This window comes from Antedon bifida, chromosome 9 (assembly GCF_963402885.1).
Source record: "Antedon bifida chromosome 9, ecAntBifi1.1, whole genome shotgun sequence".
NCBI lineage: Eukaryota > Metazoa > Echinodermata > Crinoidea > Comatulida > Antedonidae > Antedon > Antedon bifida.
In genome coordinates this window covers 9383354-9406916 of record NC_136234.1, presented here as the reverse complement: position 1 = coordinate 9406916, position 23563 = coordinate 9383354, and the positions used below count along the sequence as shown (strand labels likewise).

General features: G+C 34.8%; 1 protein-coding gene across 3 annotated transcripts in view; it reads right to left on the bottom strand.

The window, feature by feature from the left end:
- The window catches only part of LOC144852487 (endoplasmic reticulum membrane-associated RNA degradation protein-like), a 52400-nt gene extending 33888 nt beyond the window's left edge, over positions 1-18512 (bottom strand). The window contains exons 1-2 of one of the 3 annotated variants that reach the window (XM_078710318.1): positions 18413-18512; positions 39-194 (exon numbers count right to left, since the gene is read on the bottom strand). In XM_078710318.1, the coding sequence (XP_078566444.1) occupies positions 39-177 (139 nt within the window). In that variant the 5' untranslated portion in view covers positions 178-194; positions 18413-18512. Of the gene's footprint in view, positions 1-38; positions 258-18331; positions 18367-18412 lie in introns of those variants that run through there. The other 2 variants (XM_078710317.1, XM_078710315.1) reach the window with 2 other exon arrangements.
- Positions 18513-23563: the final 5051 nt, after the last annotated feature.

Below are 23563 nucleotides of genomic sequence, written 5' to 3'. Positions count from 1 at the left end.
TTCTACAGCACCATAAGCAAAACTACATAATATATCACCTTTAAATACATGTTGTAATGATTTCCATTGAATAGTCCCCTGAGGAAGCTGAAGATGACATGTTGGAGATGACAATAATTCAGTGTTAGTACTACACAATAACTCCTTAACATTATCAGACAAGAAACTTACTTCCATCTCTGTCACATAACTTCCTAAAATGAGATTATTGGTAAACTGTGTAAAATGTGTCTCAACAACCTTTTTAATATAAACCATACATGATTCAGAACACAGTGCATATGATATCAATATAGTGTGTATTCCATTGTTGTTTTGTATGCTTCAAATTTACAACTGCAGGGACCATGGTTCCTAAATAAAATAAATAAACTTTATTGAACATACGCCTTTAAATTGGCAGCACACATTCTTCTGGACGGTGCATTCTTACATACATTACATACATTATGTTAGCCTGAAGGCTAAATAAAAGTATAAAGAGAAAATGAAAAAACATTTATAAGAAAGGAAGTGTTAAATAATAAAGGTTTGAGTTAATCACAGTCTGAACTTTACATTATGTGTACTACTGTGTATAGTCTGGGAGCCTGTAACATATGATTTCACCCCATTTCACCCAGAAGGTTTGACTCCTTAATGTTGTTAATACTATCAAAGACATTTTAAGAGCCATTGTCTGTAAGAATCAAAGAAATATCAAAAATAGTGGCAGACTCAAAAAAATGGATTTCTTTCAAATTTTGCACATGGTTATATATGTGTTGAGAGAAATCAAATATGAAGTATTTTTTATTTCACACATATATTTCCATGGCAACGGCCAAATTTGTGTTTTTGACAAATTTTGTCCTTTTTTAAGGTTTTTTAAAATGGATATTGGTACTACTTTGATGAACGATATTTTTGTTTTGTTCATTTAATTATAAAAAATAATTAGTGTATGCGTAATAACAATGCATTGTGTACCTGTTTCATATTTTTTTGATTTCATACTTTGGGAGATACCATTTATTTAAAAAGGGGTGTTTTTCACTTTTTAAAAATTGTTAAATGCAACTAAACTTTACTTCACCATAACTCCCAAAGTGGTGTATTTTTTTAGCTGATTTATTACAAATAGGTAGTTCTAATGTTTAATAATTGATTTCTAAAATAAAATACTGGGGTAATTTAAAAATCTACAAGCAGTGTTGCGAGAAACATAGGCATTTTTATTAAAAAAAAACATGGTATATTAGTAAAAACATTTTATTTTCTTTGATTATCTGATTTGAAACTCATTGGTCAGAAAAATTCTTAATGTTTTATATAGTTCTAGTTGTGTTGTGAGAAAAAAAAACAATATTTTTAATTATAGATTCTGTAATTCCCAGTTTTAACGTCATTTTATAGGTTATATCCTCTGGAAATTTGAATAAATTATCAGATCGTTGTGAATTTTAATCTTTGCAACAGATTACTCCTCTCTTATTTTGAAGCTCCTCTTTCATTTTTTACTTCTTTTATTTGCTAACCTAAGCAGATCCCACATGCCCATCCACCACCACTTTCGACTATCACCCACCCCCCCCCCCCTACCCCGACAATAACCACAAAAAGATAAACTGCAACACTTTGGTTGATCATCCACTATAGAGTGTCAAATACATGCATTCAAGCACCACCCATACTGCCGCTACCATCGCCCCAACCAATAGACGGATTCAATCCTCCATCCCACCCCTTCCCCTTTCTCGAAGCCCCCACCCACCCCAAGTTAAAAATTGCAATGCAAAAGATAGGACATAAAGTTAAGTTTTTAGAACCTCGCCTCCAACCTCCTAACTATTTCAAACTCCTGGATCCACCACTTTCGCCTCCCCAAAATTGAACCAATCAAAAGTCAATGATATACTCAGGTATGTTAATGCTACAATTATTGAAGCCCTGATGTGAAATTTCATTTCATTTAAGGTCAGCATGTAAAATATCACACTTTATATTAATTATTTTAAATTCTAAATTTTTTTTACTGTGATGGTTGGATTCAGTATTAATTATTAATTAATAATTATCTAATAATTATTTAATTTCCCTTAGTTATGCATAGCAACAGTTACTATGGTAACTAAAATTGAGATATTCTTTAGATTTTTCATACTTATCAAATTTAAATTTGTAGATGCCTTGTTTGCATTTTCAAATTACCGTTTTACAAGGTCATATTCGTAAGGACTTTCTTCTGTGATTATTTTTATTCATGAAAACCCCATATTTTATTTACAGCAGGCACCTCCCGTAAGAGGGCACCTCCCGTAAGCGGCCATCTCCCTTAACGGACGCATTTTGAAAAGCCTGTTTGTTCTTCCTATCTAATTAGTGCATTTGGTAGCTACCGTAAGTGGCCACCTCCCGTAAGCAGCTGCGGGCACCTTTTTTCTTTACCTTTTTGTATGATAAATGACCTCCCGTAAGCGGCCACCCGAAAAATGTGATACTTATTGCATGGACCTATGAATTAGAGGTCCATGTTTCTTTATATATTAGCTTTATTTCGAAGCGGTTTTAAAAACATTACTGTGAAGAGATGAGAAAACTACACAGATTTTGACCGACCATTTTTCATATGATAAAAGCTTTTAAAATTTATCTGAAAATGCTAAAAAATACTAAACCACCTGATTATAAATAATAATACAATTAGCTGGAAAATTGAGAGGCTCGTTTCATTAAGAATATCGTGTATAGCCATAATACGTGATTTTGGCCCTTTATCGGCAGAACCTCCCGTAAGGGGTCACCGCCCGTGAGCGGCCACTTTTCCAGGTCCCGAGGGTGGCCACTTACGAGAGGTTCAACTGTATTTAAAAAACAATTATCCTTAGTTACGCATAGAAACAGGTTCTAAGAAAACATAAATAATACATTTTGACATAATTTGACCCAACAAATGACCCTTTCACAAGGTCAGACATTTTCTGGGATTCAGTAGATAAGTAAATTTGGGAAAAAGTAGTAAAGCTATGTAATCAATTGTTTATAGTCATGAAACAAATATTGTACTTAGTTACGTATAGAAACAGTTGCTACAATACACTATAGGTAAAATGTTGATGTCATTTGACCTCAATATGTAAAATATATTTTTTTTTTCATGAAAACTTCATATTTTATTTAAAAAAAATTATTCTTAGTTACGTAAACAGGTTTAAGATAACACTAAAGGTCAATTTTTTACCTTTATTCAGATTTGTCAAGACTTTCTTTCTGAGATTATTAGGATTCAGTATTTAAAGTAAATTTGGCAAAAAGTAGAAATGTAAAACTATGTAGAAAAAATGTTTTGTATTTATGAAAAACCCCTTATTTTAAAAATATTTTTGCATAGAAACAGTTACTATGGTAAAATGTTGACCTCATTTGACCTCAAAATGAATTAATTTACAAGGTCAAGTTTGACATCACTTTAAGATTATTAGAATGCAGTAGAAGTAAAATCGAGAAAAATTACAAATGCAATCAATTCTTTGTATTCATAAAAACGCCATTTTTTACGTTTTTTTTAAAAATTACTTTCCTTAGTTACACATAAAAATGGTTGCTAAGGTAACACCATAGGTAAAAAATGAAAATTGTTGAGAATTTTTATGAACTATCTTGTATATTTTGATCAAACATTAATAGTTGTAGTAAAGTGGGGACCTGTCCTGTTTTGCATTCTGACCTCTTTTGACCTCAAATGACCTATTTACAAGGTCAGATTTTTTGGGAGGTCTTTCTGTATCTCTTTACACAAAATAGAAGTAAAAATTTATAAAAACCATTGACGCAATTATTTTAAAGTTTAGCATTATTTTCCATCAACTAAATATTTCAATGCAAAATACTGTTTTTCTGGCAATTAATTTAAATAAACCTGGCAACACATTCTCCTATTTTATCTAAACTATTCGTATGACTCTAATAGCATTATGACAAGCCACATATACATTTTATTATTGGATTAGCCATATTTAAATTGTGTTTCATGTGTTTTGTTTGCTGATATTTTGTTTGTATTTTTTTGTATTTTTCGTATTTTCCTGGCAACACAAAACCTATGTACGAAATTTACCCCAGTGTTTTTTTCATGATTATTGTTGACAAACCTATTGACTATCAAATTACAAAACCTCATTGATATAAAAACACCACTTTGGAAGTTATAGGTACGTTTATGAGGTATACTTTTATAAAAAATATATTTTTTAAAAACACCCCTTTTTAAAATAATGGTATCAACCAAACTCCATTTTGTAAATTTAATTTTTTTTTATATTAAATGGAACTCAATACATGTTGTTTACACTGCTATAAACAAAAACTGTATACTGTAAGTATTTTTGGTTAAAATAAGTATACAACTTTGTACTTTTTCACTATAGAAAATCTGTGAAAAATGGCAAAAACATCAAAATCTGGATAATTGACCGTTGTCATGGCAACGGAGGCTAAAAATTAAAATGAATGTTGTAGATATGCTTTTTATTGAAATGTCTATTCATGGTAAAAATTTGAGAGAAATCCATTTTTTTACATCTGCCACCAAATCTTTGATTTTTACAGACAATGGCTCTTAAGTAATTTTAATGACCTTTCCGACCTGATATTCTGTCAGTTTTTATTGACACATTACAATGTTTGTACATGGGTGAGATGAGATGAAATTAACGTGTTTGGGAGGGGAAACTTTAAAGGGGGCTGACATGACCTTTCTGACCGGATATTTTGTAAGTTTTTGTTTTTTGCTATGTCTCCACACACTTCTATGTTTGTACAAATTTTGGTTCATGGGTGAGATGGGGTGAAATAAATCGTTTTTAGGGATTTTTTTAGGGGGGTCTGCAGACCCGGGGTCAGGCTGACAAACTTTTTTTAAATGTTTTGGTAATATTAATTAACAACACTAAGGGGTCAAACCTTCTGCAGGCCCGTAGCCAGGGGGGGTTTTTATGGTTCGGGCGAACCCCCCTTAACCGACTGCGAACCCCCATCCCCGACATGCCCAATACCACACCCTCATCTCTGAATCCTCCAAATATGTGCCCCACACAGTACAAAAGGTTATTCGTAAATTGAAAAATTCGTAAACTCGTTCTTGAATAACTCGATACATTCTTCGCTGTATGAGTGTACGTCGAGCGATACGTGTCTGTAAATTTCCAAGAGTTGCAAATGAATTGCCGATCCTGGTTCAGACCTAGGGAGTTGTACGCCGCGTACAATACGAAAGCAAACGCCGCAGGTCTGAACCTTGAAATCCCTGGATGTAACATAATATTGACGCGACACCGCCAAAGGACACCGCCAGACAAATGCGTACCTATTGTTTAGATCACGGCAGTCAGCATGCATAAAGTAGGCCTATTCCGTAAATCTTTTCTGTGATTGTTTTTAAAGGGTGGGTAACTATTAGAAGGGGGACTACTATTAGAGTAGTGAGTTACTATTCTGGGGTAGCACTAACATTTCATTTTGTTTAGCCATTTGGCGAAAGTCAAAGTATTTTTTTTAGTCAAATCAGTTTATCTATAGCCAAAATGGCTAAAGTCCAATTTTTTTATTTAGCCAAATGAATCGGTTTTTAGCCAAAATTAAAAATTGTTGAAATATAATGGTAAAAACATTTTAGTCTATTTATCTATGTCAACAGGTCTATACACTGTTCCCTTAATGTTTTTGTAAGGCATTTAGCGAGAGAATCATGACTAAATCCTTGTATGATTTAAAAAAAACAAAAAACAAATTGTTTTTAATCATACAGCATTCATACAGTTATCAATTTAATAAGAAACATTTTACAGTTTTCTGAAATCCCCTGAACGCTATGTTATTTTTGTTTTTTACGCTTGGCTGGTCATGTTTATTTGATGGCTTCCGTCGCGTACCAGGCGAAAATCGTGTCCTGAGACTTCACGGTCACCGCCGCGCAGCGGGTGAACGTACTGGGTATGCTCAAGAGGTGCAAAAGTGCAGTGGCGCCAGCCCAGGCCTACAAAATTATGTACAACGGTACGTCGTATGCTAAAAATATTGAGGAAAATTCCTAGCAAACGAACACTCGTATCGTTGTTGAACGTAAGATAATATAGGCCAAATCACAGAGTACCACGTCTTTCCATCCCTCAGGGCTGCGCCGAAGCGTTTCTGTCAGGTGGAGAAATTTATATCATCCCGATTATTTGTTACACAACACCACAGAAGCCGGCGGCCGGCCCCGCTCAGCTGTAAAAATGCATGTGTGTGTTAGCTAAATCCCTGTTAGAATCTACCATTTCCAGAATGTTGTTTTGTTTACTCTACTGACCACGCACGAGGGAAGTTTATTAAGGGTAAAATATGAAACTACATTAAATTGGCTAAAATGCATAACGCATAAATATTTGATTTCGATAAGATTAAGACGTCATTCATCGAAGATACTATAATGTTTCTTTTTAATCTGAAAAGTACACCCCTATCGAAAAATAGACAATCCCGGTAAATAGCCGACCGCCATCGATCGTTTGTGCAGCGTGCAACACGTGATAGTTTGGGTAGACTTCATCATCCATGTGTCGTGTAACGTCTGTCTCTCTGTGCAGTATAGTCCTGCTACCTCCATCATATTGAAATAAAAGAGACGCCTGGTACAACGAAACAAGTTGACGAAAATGGAGCTTGAAGTAAACAACATGATAACGAACAAAATAAATGCTTGGAGATCGACAAATGGACCTTTTAGTTGGACTTTATGCTTTAGCCAAAATGATTATTTGATTATCTATTTAATCATATGTCATCGCCAAAATGGCTTAAGTAGCCGTTTTATTTTTCGCCAATCTGGAAACGTTTTCGCCCATGGCGACTTGGCGATCGGCCAGTGCGAGCCCAGCTATTACTCATCTTAAATTAGGCACCTGAAAATAGTAACCCACCTCAACTATTCTGGTCAGCAAATCATAGCAAAATAATAAAATAGTACGAATAAACAAATTTGTTTGAACTCTAACTTTATTTTATAAACTCAAAAACACACAATCCTCCCCACTCCCGAGATCAACATGCATTATCTCCTTATTTTCAAAATACGGCTATATCATAAACGACCAGTCTTCAATTCATAATGTAATTTTGTCAATAGTTTTTGTGACTCTAATATTAACCCCATGTGGGTTACTATTAGAGTAGTGGATTATTATTATAGATTGATTTATAAGGTGGGTTACTATTAGAAGGAGGGTTACTATTAGAGTGTGGGTTACTATTAGAAGATTTATGGTATAGCCTTCCGACGGACATAACAAATGTGTGGCTATGAAGTATAGTACGTGTATCATCATCATAGAGGATTATAGTGAATATTAATATATTACACTAGTAATATATTAATATATTACACTATAATATCTATGGTATCATGTACTGTAGGTTACATTATAGCATCTGTATCAATATCATCTATTTACATTGATTAATATTTAATTTCCTCAACAAATTGCTGTAAATAAATATAGGTAGAGCTATATAGTAAGCATTGAATTTGCCTTCTCACACAAAGTTCATATTGAACTTGAATGCAAAACAAAATACCGAGTGAATGATCATAACAATCGGCGATTTTAAAATAGTCCACGTGTGCGAGGAGGAGAAAAAAAGTACGAATACGATCGTTTTGCTCATTGGTAGCATGCTGCATGAGTTTCTTTTCCGACCAATTAGAGGTGCCATTTATCATGAATGTTATGTGCGAGAGTACCATTTCCGGCCATCTAGGGGTGTCATTTAACAAAATTCTCCCCCCTCAGTGGGGGGGCGGGGCAGTGTCCCAAATACTTAGTGTCCGACCCCCCCCCCCCCCCCCCCTTGACAGATCCTGGCTACGGCCCTGTTCTGGGTGGTATGGGGTGAAATCATATGTTACGGCTCTTGCCCTAGTAGGTTTTGTTATAGCTTCTGTTGTCATGATCATTTCAAAACCTGACAGAATTGTTTAGAAGTTCAAAAACAAGCCACGTATACGCTGGCACCCAAACTGAAACACCAAGGTAAATAAAAAAAATACTGTACACTCTTAAAGCCCCAGCATCAACAAATATCCACTGAACTGGCATGAAACTATACTGTTGAAAAAATATTTGCCAAACATTTCGTAATCTTACCAATAGGCTGTTGTATAAATATCTAACAGCAGTTGTACAGTTGCACTTCATGGTATGGTAAGCAGTGAACAAACCGTAGCTCCACACTACTAAAAATGCAGTGTTTAAATCATCTCCATACCACAATTGTTTATAAGTATCTTACTATAATTGTGATACAGTACCATATTACTATATGGTGACACCACTGGATTGCCCAAACCTCTGTAGGAACAAATAGTTGGGGAGCCAGAAAAGGGTTCCTGCACCCTCTAGCAAACTACAGTATGCCAACAATGTTTTTTTGCTTCTTTATATCAATACAAATAAATTAAAGGTTCTTTCCACGAGTTTGTGATACAAATGTAATAAACTATGTAAAAGAATTATTTATCAACATTAAAATGATTAATCTTTTTCTGTGTGTATATACATATACATACTAAACCATTCATAAAAGGCCTGTTTCTGCTAGACGGTATATGTAATATGGACTTGACCTTCTGAGGTGTGATAGAACTGAGTGGCATGACAACAAGATAAGTTGATTGAACGAGTGGAAGCAATGGAGGTTCGTCAAATAGATATGGAGCAATCAGTTACATTTACATCAGAGTCAATTAATGATCTGGATATATCTACTAAAATATCTAACACAATGAATCCGACTATTAAGCGACAGATAATTAATTTAGAGCGCTATTCACAAAGTTTTAATCTTCGTTTTGGAGACATTCCAGAAATAAAAGGTGAAAATGTGCATGATATATTAAAGAATTATGTAACAAATAAGCTGGACATACTTGATACTGATATTGAAATAGTGCATCGCACAGGAAAACCTCCCAAGTCTGAGAATGAAAAGCTATAGGCACATCTTGGCAAAGTTTACAGACCGAAATGTCATCTTGTACTTAAAAAGGCGAAATCAATAACAAAGGAAGGTGGGAATGAAAGATTTTCTAGCTGCCGACATACTGTAGTCAAGAAGAGAGCTCAAGGCATGGAAGAATGGGAAAAACCTTCTTTTCGTAAGCATATTTATAAACAGAAAACTATACTATACTAAGTAGTTTATTGCAAGGTTTTTAACGGTACTGTTCATATAGATAATAAAAATTCCCTATGGATGACAGACCAACTAATATTATAAATGAAATGAGGAAAAGAGACAAGTTACAAGTATTACAAATCACCCTCCTCTCAAGTCTGGAAGGAATTTAAAAAACAAAGAAATTTGGTAAATTTGCTAATTAAAAAATGTAAAAAAGTTTATTTTGCAGAAAATCTCATTACAAATAACTCTAAGAACATATGGGAAAATATAAGATACTTTGTTCCGAGTAAACAGAAAAACTCTGACATTAATAACATCAAGACAGAGAATGGTCTTGAATCAACCCCATTTGTAATTGCTAATACAATGCTTATTTTGCTAATATAGGACCTAAACTGGCTGAAAATATTCCTAAAACCAATCAATTTTTGGAAAAAACCTATCTCCACCATAATAATTTTTCTTTTTGTGAAGTAAAACAAGATTACATATACAAGCTACTATTTAATTTAATCTGTCAACTAAAAAAGCAACTGGAAATGATGGAATCCCTTGTAAATTGATAAAATTAGCAATTAAAGCCCCCTTCCCTACGTTTTTTAGATCTAATTTAAGAACACAAACTATATTTAATGTAAAAATAATACTATATGGTCCTATTGCGATAACTTTTTTCGTCTTTAAACGGTTAAAAATGTGAAAAATAAGTCGATTCTAATAATTATAGCGGCCCACTATAAATCCCAAAATGCATTGCGCGCGGATTGATATTTTTGTTTTTCACCTGTAATTCGCCCACTTTTCGATCGATCGTGGAGGCCAAAACAAATGGAAGACTCCTAACTTTTCAGCGAAAATACCGGGTTTTCCCCAATTTGTATCAACGGAGTCTGGCAAAAATAGAAAGACAATTAATGCAGCAACTATACAACGTCAGGCTAGGAATATAGCTAGCGTACGATGTTCGTACGTTACCGATGTTTACCAGCTAGGCCTACAAAACTAAGCCTAGCTAGGCTAGGCCTAAGACCGTCCACGAGAGGTCGATCGTATAATAGTATTTCAAACAAGCTACCCTCTGATTAATAATGGAACGATCCATTTGATGATCTGGGTTTTCTAGTTCCATTTTGGAACTAGAAAACTCAGATCATCAATGGATATGCTAAAGCTGAATTTTTCAGGATAGGTCCCTAATGTTGTCTGGAACAACATACTAAAAGTCTCCGGGTTTCCCCGGTCTGCTTCAAACCGATTGGGCCATTTTTCAAAATGGCTGCCATCTTAACAATATTTACTATATTTTGACAACCAGTAGTTTTCACTGTAATGGAGAAGTTTAACAAAAAATGACCGGAAATGCATGTTTGAATTATCTCAATATCTCATGAGCGACTGGCCGTAGAGACTTCTAAGTTGTCCCAAATTATTCAGAATGCCCAACTTTTTATTCATTCTAATAAAAGAAAAATACCAAATTCCTTATTTATTACGTTTTCTTACTAATAATAATAATTATTGTAACTTGTAGTAGCAGCCTACGACTTAAATCATAAAGAAATACAGTATACACCTTTTAAAATGTAGGCTTAGCATTTAGGCCTAGCCTAGCTTAGCAAACTCAATTCAAGGCTCAACGTGAGGCGCTATCCGATCGCAATGTATCGCGAAGAGTAGGCCTGGCCTTACTAGGCTAGAAGTGGTCAACTCGTACCAAAATAACTCGTACCTATTCCCAACTTGGCTAACTCGTACCTCAATCAACTCGTATCCACACCAACTCGTACATACCTAATTTTTAAGCCTACATTTTAACGGTAACGTGCACTGTATTTTCTTTATGATTTAAGCCGTAGGCCGCTTCTACATGTTACAATAAAACATAGGCCTACACAGTAATCAGTTTTAAACTCTAGTATTTCAAATGACCTACCTTCTCATTAACAATGGAATGATCCAAATGACCTACCAAGCAATCATTTGACGATCTGAGTTTTCTAGTTCCATTTTGGAACTAGAAAAGTCAGATATTGATATCTGAGTTTTCTAGATCTGAGTTTTCTAGACACCCGATCGATAGGAGTACATAAGCGAAATTGGTGTCAAAATACTCAGAAGACCCATATTTATATTCACTGTAATGGAAGAGTTTTAAAAAAATGACCGGAAATGCCTGTTTGGACCTTTGACCATAAATTTGGATTATCTCAATATCGACTGGCCGTAGAGACTTCAAAATTGTAGAGACTTCAAAATACTCAGAAGACCAAAATTCATACTTAACTTGCTGTAATGGAAAAGTTAAAGTAAAAATGACTAGAAATGCATGTTTTGAACTTTGATCCTAAGATTGGGTTATCTCAATACCGCAGAGACTTCAAAATTGTCCTAAATTAAGCAGAGTGCTCAACTTTCTATTCACTGTAGTTAAAGAAAAATACTAAAGGCCTTTAGAAACCACCTATTTTGACATTTGAACTATTGATCTGGTCAATACAGTATTTTATATCATAATTATATAGAAATCTTGGTGATCGATAGGAATACATAAGCGAATTTGTTGTCAAAATATTCCAAAACACCCATGTTTTTATTTACTTTTATAGAAATGGTGTACTAAATGCGATTGATAGTGTTTTTTGACCTTTGACTTTAATCACTACATTATAATTTAATAATTTAGGTCCCAAATAGCATGATGGACACATCATACCATTCATAATGCCACTTGAGAGTTATCCAAAACAGCCCAGAAAAAATGTCCGATGGACGAATAATACTATTCATCAATATAGATATGAGGCCATAATTTCAGGTATCAAAGGGTCACAATGTGTCATTTGACAAATCACCTACGTAATAAAATACAATATGAAACTCTTACAAATCTATCAAGATGGATTATAAAGAAAATGTCACTGTAAAGTTGTTATGGTCTTCATGAATTTCATGCTCATGATATAAACACAAAAAATGCTCTTTCCCTAAACAATTTCAAAAGATTAATTTCTTCTTAATTTAAGCCTGTTTTGTTGTAGTGAGTTAATTAATTGTTTAGTTTCTCTGTTTTAATTTTATCTACTAACTAGAAAATCTATTAATTCATTATAATATAATTTTCTTTTCTTTTCAATGTATAATTTTCTTGTTTGTTCATCAGTTTGATAATTGTGATATTGTAGTTTTATTTCTTTCATACGGCCTCGTGGAAGAACACATTTTGTTGTGAATGAGCCTCCGTTTTAAAATAAAGATTTGTTACGTATTTGCTATTTTTAGTCGCGTGGACGCGACTCTATAGTTCACTATGTCGGTTGGTCGGTCTGTCTGTCGGTCTGTATGTCGGTCCGGTATCACTATGCATTGTAGCACACGACTTAATGGCTGTTGGCCTTGTTGTAATTAAATCTAGACGCACGGTCTTGTCTGCATTAATAATTCGCATGGGATGATTAATTATAAACAAATACTGGATATAGGACTGTGTGAATATTAATCTAGGGTGTGCATCAGAAAGTGACAACGTGCATGAGAGGTACATGCATGTTAAAGTCTGTCAATCAGTCGGCAGATTAAAACATTTTAATGATAAAATATGAATTAAGCTATTGATTTATTAATTATTATTAAGTATTGGAATAAAATCACCACAAAAAGTCGAAATTAAATGATGCACTCGAACACAAAAACTTTAAAATTTTGAGTGTGTTTTTCATTGATATCTGATATTTTGTGGAAATAAGACACCCATTTGGATTGGTTATATTTGTGTGTGTTTTTTTTTTTCGTTTACATTTTTTTTTCTTTCTTTCTGGTTTTTTATATTTTTAAATTTTTTGCAGTGATACTTATTATATACACATAATATTAATATTATATACAAATTATTCACACATTTACACACATTGCGGATGCGAATTCGAACGTACTAAAGCATTGGTATCAATGGCTACGGCATTTTACTCGCAGAGCCAACCCGTGATTTACGAAAATGCTTCTGTTCAAAGAATAGATGTAATTAATTAACGTTGACTGGCTGTCGAGACTAAACACTCTTTTAATTTGGCGGCCTGGCAAGGTATTGGTAGATCCGACCATGGCGGTACACAACAGAGGAGGTTGCGTAGTTGATACATGACGCAACAACTCACGAAACATGTCAAATTACTTTTTGTGTTTATCCTTAAAATTCAGGAAAGTGACATAGCCTATGTGTGCGGCCCCTCAATCAATAAGCATCAGTGTGTCAAATGTGAGCATGTACCATTCAGTGGTTTTGGAGGAGATATGTAAAATTACGCAAAAAATTAAGTAGCATTAATATGGTGCAGGTCAAGTCGGCCCCAAACCGTCTCGGTCAAAGTCAAGTCGGCCCCAAGTCAACTCGGCCTCAAGTCAACTCGGCCTCACGTCAACTCGGCCAAAAACTAATCGGTCAACTCGGCCACAATAAAGTATGGAACGCAAAAAGTGCTTAATATTATTATGATTATTACTATCCACTCTTTAAAAAAAATTAAGAAATAAGAAAAATACTCATACAAAAAAATGATCTCATTGCCGATATGAATAGAAGTACCCGTGTGTGTTACAAAAACATATGCAGGTATCACATTTTAGTAAATCGAAGACGTAGGCCTACGTTCCACCATGGAGCTATTAATAGCTCCATGGTTCCACCGTTTGGCCATAGAAAAATGATCGTACGTTCAGCGAACGTAGCAGTTGTAGATATCGAAATAGCTGCCAAAGGTGCAGGGAAGCGCAGCTACGAATTGGCTTAAGATGTTGTCGCCTAATAAAATGCATACACTGAAGAAATCTACGCGTGATTCAACCATGGAGTTAACATTATTTAATACCTCAATGATTCAACCAAACAATCTTATTACACCCAATAAATGTCCTCGCATATCGGACATGTTTATTGAATTTTGACGCACGAACGAACATACGCGCCCACGTACGTGCATCATCATTATTGGGCCTACAATGTGTTCCTATTTATTATCCAAATGTTCATATTGTAATCATTAATAATAGTATGAATGCTAGCTTATTAATCAATTGTTTGTTATGCGCAATTTGAACAATTTTGACAAATTTGAAATGTTATTAAACGTAAATAAAGGAAAGTTGGTGAAATCCTTTTTTTCAGAATTATTCATAGGTAAAAAAATATGAAGAAATATTATTTTATCAATCCCCTTCCTTTGCACCTTTTGCATTCCATACTTTAACGGGGCCGAGTTGACCGATTATTTTTTGGCCGAGTTGATGTGAGGCCGAGTTGACTTGAGGCCGAGTTGACTTTGGCCGAGATGGTTTAGGGCCGACTTGGATCGAAATCCATTAATATATAGATTATTATAAGGTTATGTACCTAATATGCCTAGCCTACTGTAACTTGCTACTTACTTACTACTAACTAGGCCGGGTGCTGGTCAACCCGTACCCAAACCAACCCGTACCCATGCCAACTCGTACCCAACTTGGCTAACCCGTACCCAAATAATTGGTCAACTCGTACCCACTTTGGCTAACCCGTACCCAAACCAACCTGTACCCATGCCAACTCGTACCCAATTTGAATAATTACTTGTAATGATTTGATCGGCGCAAAACTAGTGGTATGCTTTTGCCGTATGAATATTTTTATATTTAAATTGTTTTTTTTATTTTACAGGTCTCGGTGAAATGTGTGCTAATAAAAATGACCATTGATTTGATTGTAAACTTCGTTTAATTAGGCATATATTTGTTTTGTTGACCGGGATTAACCTTTTATTATTTATTATTTATTACGCATTTATAGGGCGTCAAAGAGACGACTCAGTCGTATGAATGTTTCCATATATTGTATTTATTAAAGATGTATTGTCCCCCAAAAACATGAAAAAATAAAGATTAATAAAATCAGATTTTGAATAGGCAATTTCACGGTTTTAATAAAGTTATTCACTTCTGTAGAAAAAAAATCTTAAAAAATAATTATTTCACTTATAAAAAGACAAAAGAAATGGTTAATTTCAACCAAAAACCATTGTCTTCCAGACAATTTAGGTATATTTTGCTTTAAATTACATTTTTTTGGTGGAAAATGTGTTTTTTTTTGGTTCAAGTTTTTGGTCATAGTAAATAACTATTATGTGATATTAAAATGGCATATTCAACAACAAAAATAAAAAAAATTATTTTTTAGGGGGACAATATATCTTTAATAATTCAGTGAAATGATCATATCGGGGATCATTATACACGTACTGTAAGGCCTGCAGGGCTATGGGGTAGAATTACTCGTAGATTTCGTGTTATGTGTTTTTGCTGGCCGGGATTAACCTTTTATTATAAAAAAACATGCATTTATAGGGCGTCAAAGAGACGACTCAGTAATGACGTATGATCGTTTTCCATATATTGTATTTATTAATAATTCAGTGAAATGATCATATCGGGGATCATATACACGTACTGTAAGGCATGCAGGGCTATGGGGTCGAATTACTCGTAGATTTCGTGTTACGTGTTTTTGCTGACCGGGATTAACCTTTTATTATAAAAAAAACACACATTTATAGGGCGTCAAAGAGACGACTCAGCAATGACGTATGATCGATTTCCATATATTTTATTTATTAATAATTCAGTAAAATGATCATATACACGTACTGTAAGGCAATTAAACATTTTGGCAGATTTTCTTCTATAACATGCAGCTACGTGTTTTTGCTGACTGGGGATTCCTCTTTTATATTAAAAAAAAACGCATTGTAGTGTGTCAAAAAATAGACAACGCAATGTGGCGTATGATCGTTTTCTATTTATTTTTTTTCTTAAATAATTCAGTAAAATGATCTGTTTGTTTACGGCAATTAAACATTTTTGGTAGATGTTTCCTCAATAACAGCTAGCTACGTGTTTTTGCTGACGAGGGATTCCCTTTTTTTAAAAAAAAATACGCATTCTATAATGTGTCAAATAAGACAAACTAATGACCTACGACCGTTTTTCCATGGCAATGGATGTCGTATTATTTACTAAAATAATATAAACGTTCTGAAAGCCTACCTACACGTGTCTGAGTATACTTAGGCCCGTAAGTATCTGTCAGCGATAAGATGGTTTTTTTTAGTTTTAGTAGTATGTATTTCTGTTTTTTAGTCATAATAATACAGTATTAATCATTATAAAATGAAAACGTAATAACAGCAAATGTCGTACGTCGTTTGTAATTAAATGTTAAATTATTGGAGGTTACCTTTTATTATTATTCTCACATCCGTCATTGTATACTAGGGGATTTGTTTTATAAACGGCAATATGCCTAATCTACTTAGATTCATTTTTCTAATGCTCACTTAGCAGCAAAAATGAGGCTGGTATCCACTTAAATAGTTTCGTGATTTTAAAATACGAGTGACTACTTGAAAATGTATTAAATATTTTCGAAATGTTAAAACAGTTTAATATTTTCCAAAACTTGCAAAACAAAACAACAAAAACCATTTTTAAAACGATTTTCAAAAAGCACATTAGGCCTACTTCATTATCTGTAAAATAAAATGAAAATACAAATTATGTATAAAAGATATTCATGTTTACTTTTAATAATTCAAGTTTTCATCATCACAGGCTAGTGGGTATTTCAATATCCGTGTACTACTATTCGTAGTAAATAATAGATTAATAACTATTCATAAATGAAAAAAAATAGAATGCAGCACAGCCATATATGTGGCTCTGATCTTCAATGTAAAACAGCGCCCTCAAGTATTAACTTGACGACGTACCAAATACGACGAAAGCTGTGCTTTTTTCGTACGAGTCTGTACATATTATTATACTTTTTAGGTCAATAGTTTTTGCCATTATAATATCGAACATATGATTGGTATCTAAAAATGTAATAAAACTGGGTTTAAATGTAATATAAATATACTTTAAATAGCATTAAACTTGGGTACGGGCCAGCCAATGATGGGTACGGGTCAGCCAATGATGGGTACGGGTCAGCCAAAATGTTGGGTACGAGTAAGCCAAAATTTGGGTACGAGTTGGTGGGTACGAGTTGGCATGGGTTGACCTGTATTCACTAGGCCTGGCCCTAGGCTAGGCTACTAGGCCTATAGTACTACTACTGCTGCTAGCTAGCCTACACTACTACGGATTAGGCCAAGTTGAGCCGCCGCCAGAAAAACGTTATTTTCTATGAAACGCCAAATGCTAACTTTCGCTGGTGGTCGTTTCTATTTAATAGAAGTTCTATTTTTATTAGGGATAATGATGTATATTCAAAAGTTTATATATCACACTTTTTAGTATATATTATTAAATATTACAATTTAAAGAAATAATTATGAAAATCTGACTTGTAGATTCCAAAATATAAGGCCTAACACATCACTGAAAATGATCGTTTTTAGCCAAAAATGACGTAAACATGTTGCCCCCCTCAGGCGCCAGTTGTATGAACTAGGCCTACACCATTTCGGTTAAATAATTACATAAAATCACCATTTTTTAGGAAAATATTTTGTGTATTAAAATTGTAAAATTCAATAAAATATGATATTAAAAGATAGTAAATAAAAAATAATTATTTAACCTCATTCGAAGAATATCAATACTCTATTGTCATGGAGACAACGTGATTTAATACGTGGTAGGCCTACACGTGAGAAAAATATTATGGAGTGTATGGGATTTTTACCTTGAAAGATTAAAAACAATTAAATTATTAAATATGACTAGGCAGGCCTCTAGGCCTACTTTCCATTGCTGTGTTGTTATGGCGGTTCAAACTAACAAAATTGTAGTATGTAAAAAGCCTAGGGCTAGGCCTAGACTAGAGGCTAGGAGGCCTAGGCTAGGCCTATATAGGCCAGTATTATATATTTTCATGACACAATAAACATAAAGACCATGAACTTATACTCTAGGACACCACTCTAATCACTACGCGAAAAGGCGTAAAAGACGCACTGGGCGTTTCATAGAAATTACCGGCGGCTCAACTTGTCGGCAGCCCAACCGGTCATATGCCACTACTACTAGCCTAGTAGGCCTACTACTACTAGCCTAGGCTAGGGCTAGCCTAGCCTAGGCTCAACATTAATTAGCCAGGCCAGGCTACATAAGTTAAAAAATACCATGAATTAATTGAAAAGACATAGGCCTAGCCTAGATTTCTTCTACGTTAAGTCCTTAAGCCTACCTCTAGGGCTAGGCCTAGGCCTAGACGACCTACATCATACAACATCCGTTCCACGAAACATACACAACACGGCATGCATCAAACAACAATCTTGCTGTCGCGCATCACACACGACGAAATAATCAGACTTATATGACGGTTTGAGGGAGTTAGAAACACAAAAGTGACGCCACGACGCGAAATTACAGTGGGAAACAAATACCATCCACGAACAGAATTGAATGCAATAACTAGCGGAGGTATATTCAGAGCGTCATTCTGACGACTGGAGCATTCTCTACTTCCCTACTTCCTTCCATTTATGCCTTTATTAACTTCAATAATAGAAATAATACAACGGTAACTGTATTGTATTTTTAATCTGTTATAATACTGCACGTTTTAAATTGTTGCAATATTGTTGTTTTAATCTACCAAGCAAAGTGAATTTCCATTTTTATGGACAAATAAAATTTCTTGAATCTTGAATCTCGAATCTCAAGTGGACCCAATTTAGCACCAGGGTAGCACAGTGATATAAAATAGAAATAAAATCACTAAATTATAATATCTTTTCGTATGTTAAAACACCGTGCTCAAGTGGACACAATTTTGCACCAGGGGAGCACAGTGATATAAAATAGAAATAAGTCACTGATGGTAATATCTTTGCCCGAGTAAACCCAATTAAGTTTCAATATATTTTCGTATGTTAATACATTGTGCTCCAGTAGATCCAATTTGGCGCCCGGTGGAGCACAGCGAAATAGTCACATACAAAAACATCCAGAAAAAATTCTTCTGGAATTCAAGAATATTTCAAACTTGGTATATATGTTCAATGTCGGTTACTCCATCCGTAATGCAAAAGAAAAATTTGTTTCAAGCCATATCAGTGATTTTAATTATTGCGTTTGTCTAAGATAAATACTTATTTAGTTTCCCCGGAAAGTGCACCTATCGATTCATTGAAATATGAAATTAAATATTAAGTCTCCAGTACTAGCCCACCATGGTTGGGGCAGAGCTAATAATGAAAAAGAGTCCAGAATTGCACTTATACTTATACTTACTATACATCACCTATGATATTTATGATATTTGTTAAAAATTCAACTATCCAGATGCGACTTCAAAATTTTAGGTGGAGTTTTCTACTTTAAAAACTCGACTTCGTATATGCCTATAAGGCCTAGCCCGGCGGCGGAATTAGTCTAAGCTTCGAAATCGGTCTGGAAATCGGCATCTTTGCAAATGTTCTATATTTGATCTTATTTCACTCTCCATTAATCCCATACAAAAATCATCGGAGACAAACTATCTGTTTAAAACGTGTTTATTCTGGGACACACCAACTACCATAAACGTTTATTCATAACATATTACAATACAATATCTTGCATGAATCGGACATTTCGCTACCAATGTAGCAACATTGATTATACAAAATCAAAATTCAACAGTGAGGCGTGTTGACCGCGAATTACTAACAACACCATCTTTCCCACTACACCTGCACAAACTCATTTGCATAACAACGAACGGCATACCAAACTACGGTGAGACATACATTCTCTTCTAAACACGTAACGAAGATAATTAATTTCTTTTTTACATTAAAATTGAGGGCGCTAAACATAAAATTTACGAGATCAAATACATGTAGCGAAAAAAGCCAAACAAAAATGTGCTCTCCCTGCCTCAGCACTAAGGCCCTGCCACAGCCTTGGGGTCGTTTCCACCACATCATCACCAGATGCATTGCTAGTGCCTTCTCAAGATGTGTGGTGGAAAGGGGGACGTATAATTCTGTGAACCCCAAACACAGTTGGTCGCATACCTTTAACTCTATTCCACCGACCAGCGTGGGAATCGAACCCACGACATGCGTGTTGTCAACACGACGCTCAGTCGCCTGAGCTAACTGGTCATTTTGGTTTTAACAACGTTAATATGATATTTATGACGTAATGATGAATTACGTAATACACGTATAAATAGACTATTATCAACTGTTCGGTCGTGTACTACTTTATGGCGTAACGGGTAATGCTCAGGTTTGAGTTCTCTCAGTATTGGGTTCGAACCTCTACGGATATTTTTTTTTTTTTATTGAAAATAAATATTGTTTTTGAAAGTGAGATATTTTGAGGGTTGTAAATGTCAGGCCTAAACAAGTAGACCTTTTTTAAAATCAGAAACAAAGTTGCATGGCATTATTTTTCATTGATTCATCATTCATTTCATATATATAGACTATTATCAGCTCTTCAGCAATGTACTGATGTGTGGCGTAACGGGTAATGCTCAGGTTTGAGTGCTCTCAGCACTGGGTTCGAACCTCTACGGATATTTGTTTGTTTTTTTTTATTCAAAATAAATATTATTTTTGAAAGTGAGATATTTTGAGGGTTGTAAAGGTCAGGCCTAAACAAGTGGACCTTTTTTAAAATCAGAAACAAAATTGCATGACATTATTTTTCATTAAATAGACTGCCATAAAGCCTCGAAAAGAAGCCCATGTGCTCCTTCATTTTTAGTACTCATGGGTGGGCTTCTTTTCCACCTTGAGTTCTTTTCGAGAGCTGCTGGGTTCCCGCCCGGAAAATGTTTTATTTACATGATTTGAACAATCTTCTAATGTAAAGATTAACAGCATCAACATTTAACAGTGTGGCGTGTTGACCGCGAATGACTAACATAGTATTATCTTCCCCATAATACACGTGCACAAACTCATTTGCATAACAACCACGACGGCATACCAAACTGTTTAAAATAGAGCTGCAAGGTCCCCGAAAATGACATCTATTATTTTTTCAAACAACATGCATAAGAATCTTCAGTACCCCACCATACTTGGGGCTGAGCAAAGACAATTTTGAAAAATAGAGCTACATAGATTCCCGCCCGAAAAATGGTACTTTACATGATTTGAAATTATGTGAAACAAACTATATAAGACTCACCAGGACAATAGAGCTTGTCCCCGGAAAGTGCACCTATTCATTGAAATATGAAATTAAATATTAAGTCTCCAGTAGGCCTACTAGCCCACCATGTTTGGGGCAGAGCTAATAATGAAAATAGAGCCCAGAATTGCACTTATACTTATTACCATACATAATCACCTATGATATTTATGATATTTGTTAAAAATTCAACTATCCAGATGCGACTTCAAAATTTTAGGTGGAGTTATCTACTTTAAAAACTCGACTTCGTATATGCCTAAGGCCTAATTTCACTCTCCATTAACCCCATACAAAAATCATCGGAGACAAACTATCTGTTTAAAACGTGTTTATTCTGGGACGGTGCGGCCATACACACCATGACTACCATAAACGTTTATTCATAACATATTACAATACAATATCTTGCATGAATCGGACATTTCGCTACCAATGTAGCAACATTGATTAACAAAATCAACATTCAACAGTGAGGCGTACCAAACTAGCTCAATGAACCCAATTTAGTACGAGCGGAGTACAGGGATATAAAATAGAAATAAAATCACTAAAATGTTATATCTCATTTTAAACAGTTTGGTATGCCGTCGTGGTTGTTATGCAAATGAGTTTGTGCACGTGTATTAAGGGGAAGATAACATGTTACTCATTCGCGGTCAACACGCCACACTGTTAAATTGTGATGCTGTTAATCTTTACATTAGAAGATTGTTCAAATCATGTAAATAAAACATTTTCCGGGCGGGAACCCAGCAGCTCTCGAACACAACTCCAGGTGGAAAAGAAGCCCACCCATGAGTACTAAAAATGAAGGAGCACATTGGCTTCTTTTCGAGGCTTTATGGCAGTCTATTTAATGAAAAATAATGTCATGCAATTTTATTTCTGATTTTAAAAAAGGTCCACTTGTTTAGGCCTGACATTTACAACCCTCAAAATATCTCACTTTCAAAAACAATATTTATTTTGAATTAAAAAAAAATACAAATATCCGTAGAGGTTCGAACCCAATGCTGAGAGCACTCAAACCTTAGCATCACCCGTTACGCCACACATCAGTACATTGCTGAAGAGCTGATAATAGTCTATTTATATGAAATGAATGATGAATCGATGAAAAATAATGCCATGCAACTTTGTTTCTGATTTTAAAAAAGGTCCACTTGTTTAGGCCTGACATTTACAACCCTCAAAATATCTCACTTTCAAAAACAATATTTATTTTCAATAAAAAAAAAAATATCCGTAGAGGTTCGAACCCAATACTGAGAGAACTCAAACCTGAGCATTACCCGTTACGCCATAAAGTAGTACACGGCCGAACAGTTGATAATAGTCTATTTATACGTGTATTACGTAATTCATCATTACGTCATAAATATCATATTAACCTTGTTAAAACCAAAATCACCAGTTAGCTCAGGCGACTGAGCGTCGTGTTGACAACACATATGTCGTGGGTTCGATTCCCACGCTGGTCGGTGGAATAGAGTAAAAGGTATGCGACCAACTGTGTTTGGGGTTCACAGAATTATACGTCCCCCTTTCCACCACACATCTTGAGAAGGCACTAGCAATGCATCTGGTGATGATGTGGTGGAAACGACCCCAAGGCTGTGGCAGGGCCTTAGTGCTGAGGCAGGGAGAGCACATTTTTTTTGGCTTTCGCTACATGTATTTGATCTCGTAAATTTTATGTTTAGCGCCCTCAATTTTAATGTAAAAAAGAAATTAATTATCTTCGTTACGTGTTTAGAAGAGAATGTATGTCTCATCGTAGTTTGGTATGCCGTTCGTTGTTATGCAAATGAGTTTGTGCAGGTGTAGTGGGAAAGATGGTGTTGTTAGTAATTCGCGGTCAACACGCCTCACTGTTGAATTTTGATTTTGTTAATCAATGTTGCTACATTGGTAGCGAAATGTCCGATTCATGCAAGATATTGTATTGTAATATGTTATGAATAAACGTTTATGGTAGTTGGTGTGTCCCAGAATAAACACGTTTTAAACAGATAGTTTGTCTCCGATGATTTTTGTATGGGGTTAATGGAGAGTGAAATAAGATCAAATATAGAACATTTGCAAAGATGCCGATTTCCAGACCGATTTCGAAGCTTAGACTAATTCCGCCGCCGGGCTAGGCCTTATAGGCATATACGAAGTCGAGTTTTTAAAGTAGAAAACTCCACCTAAAATT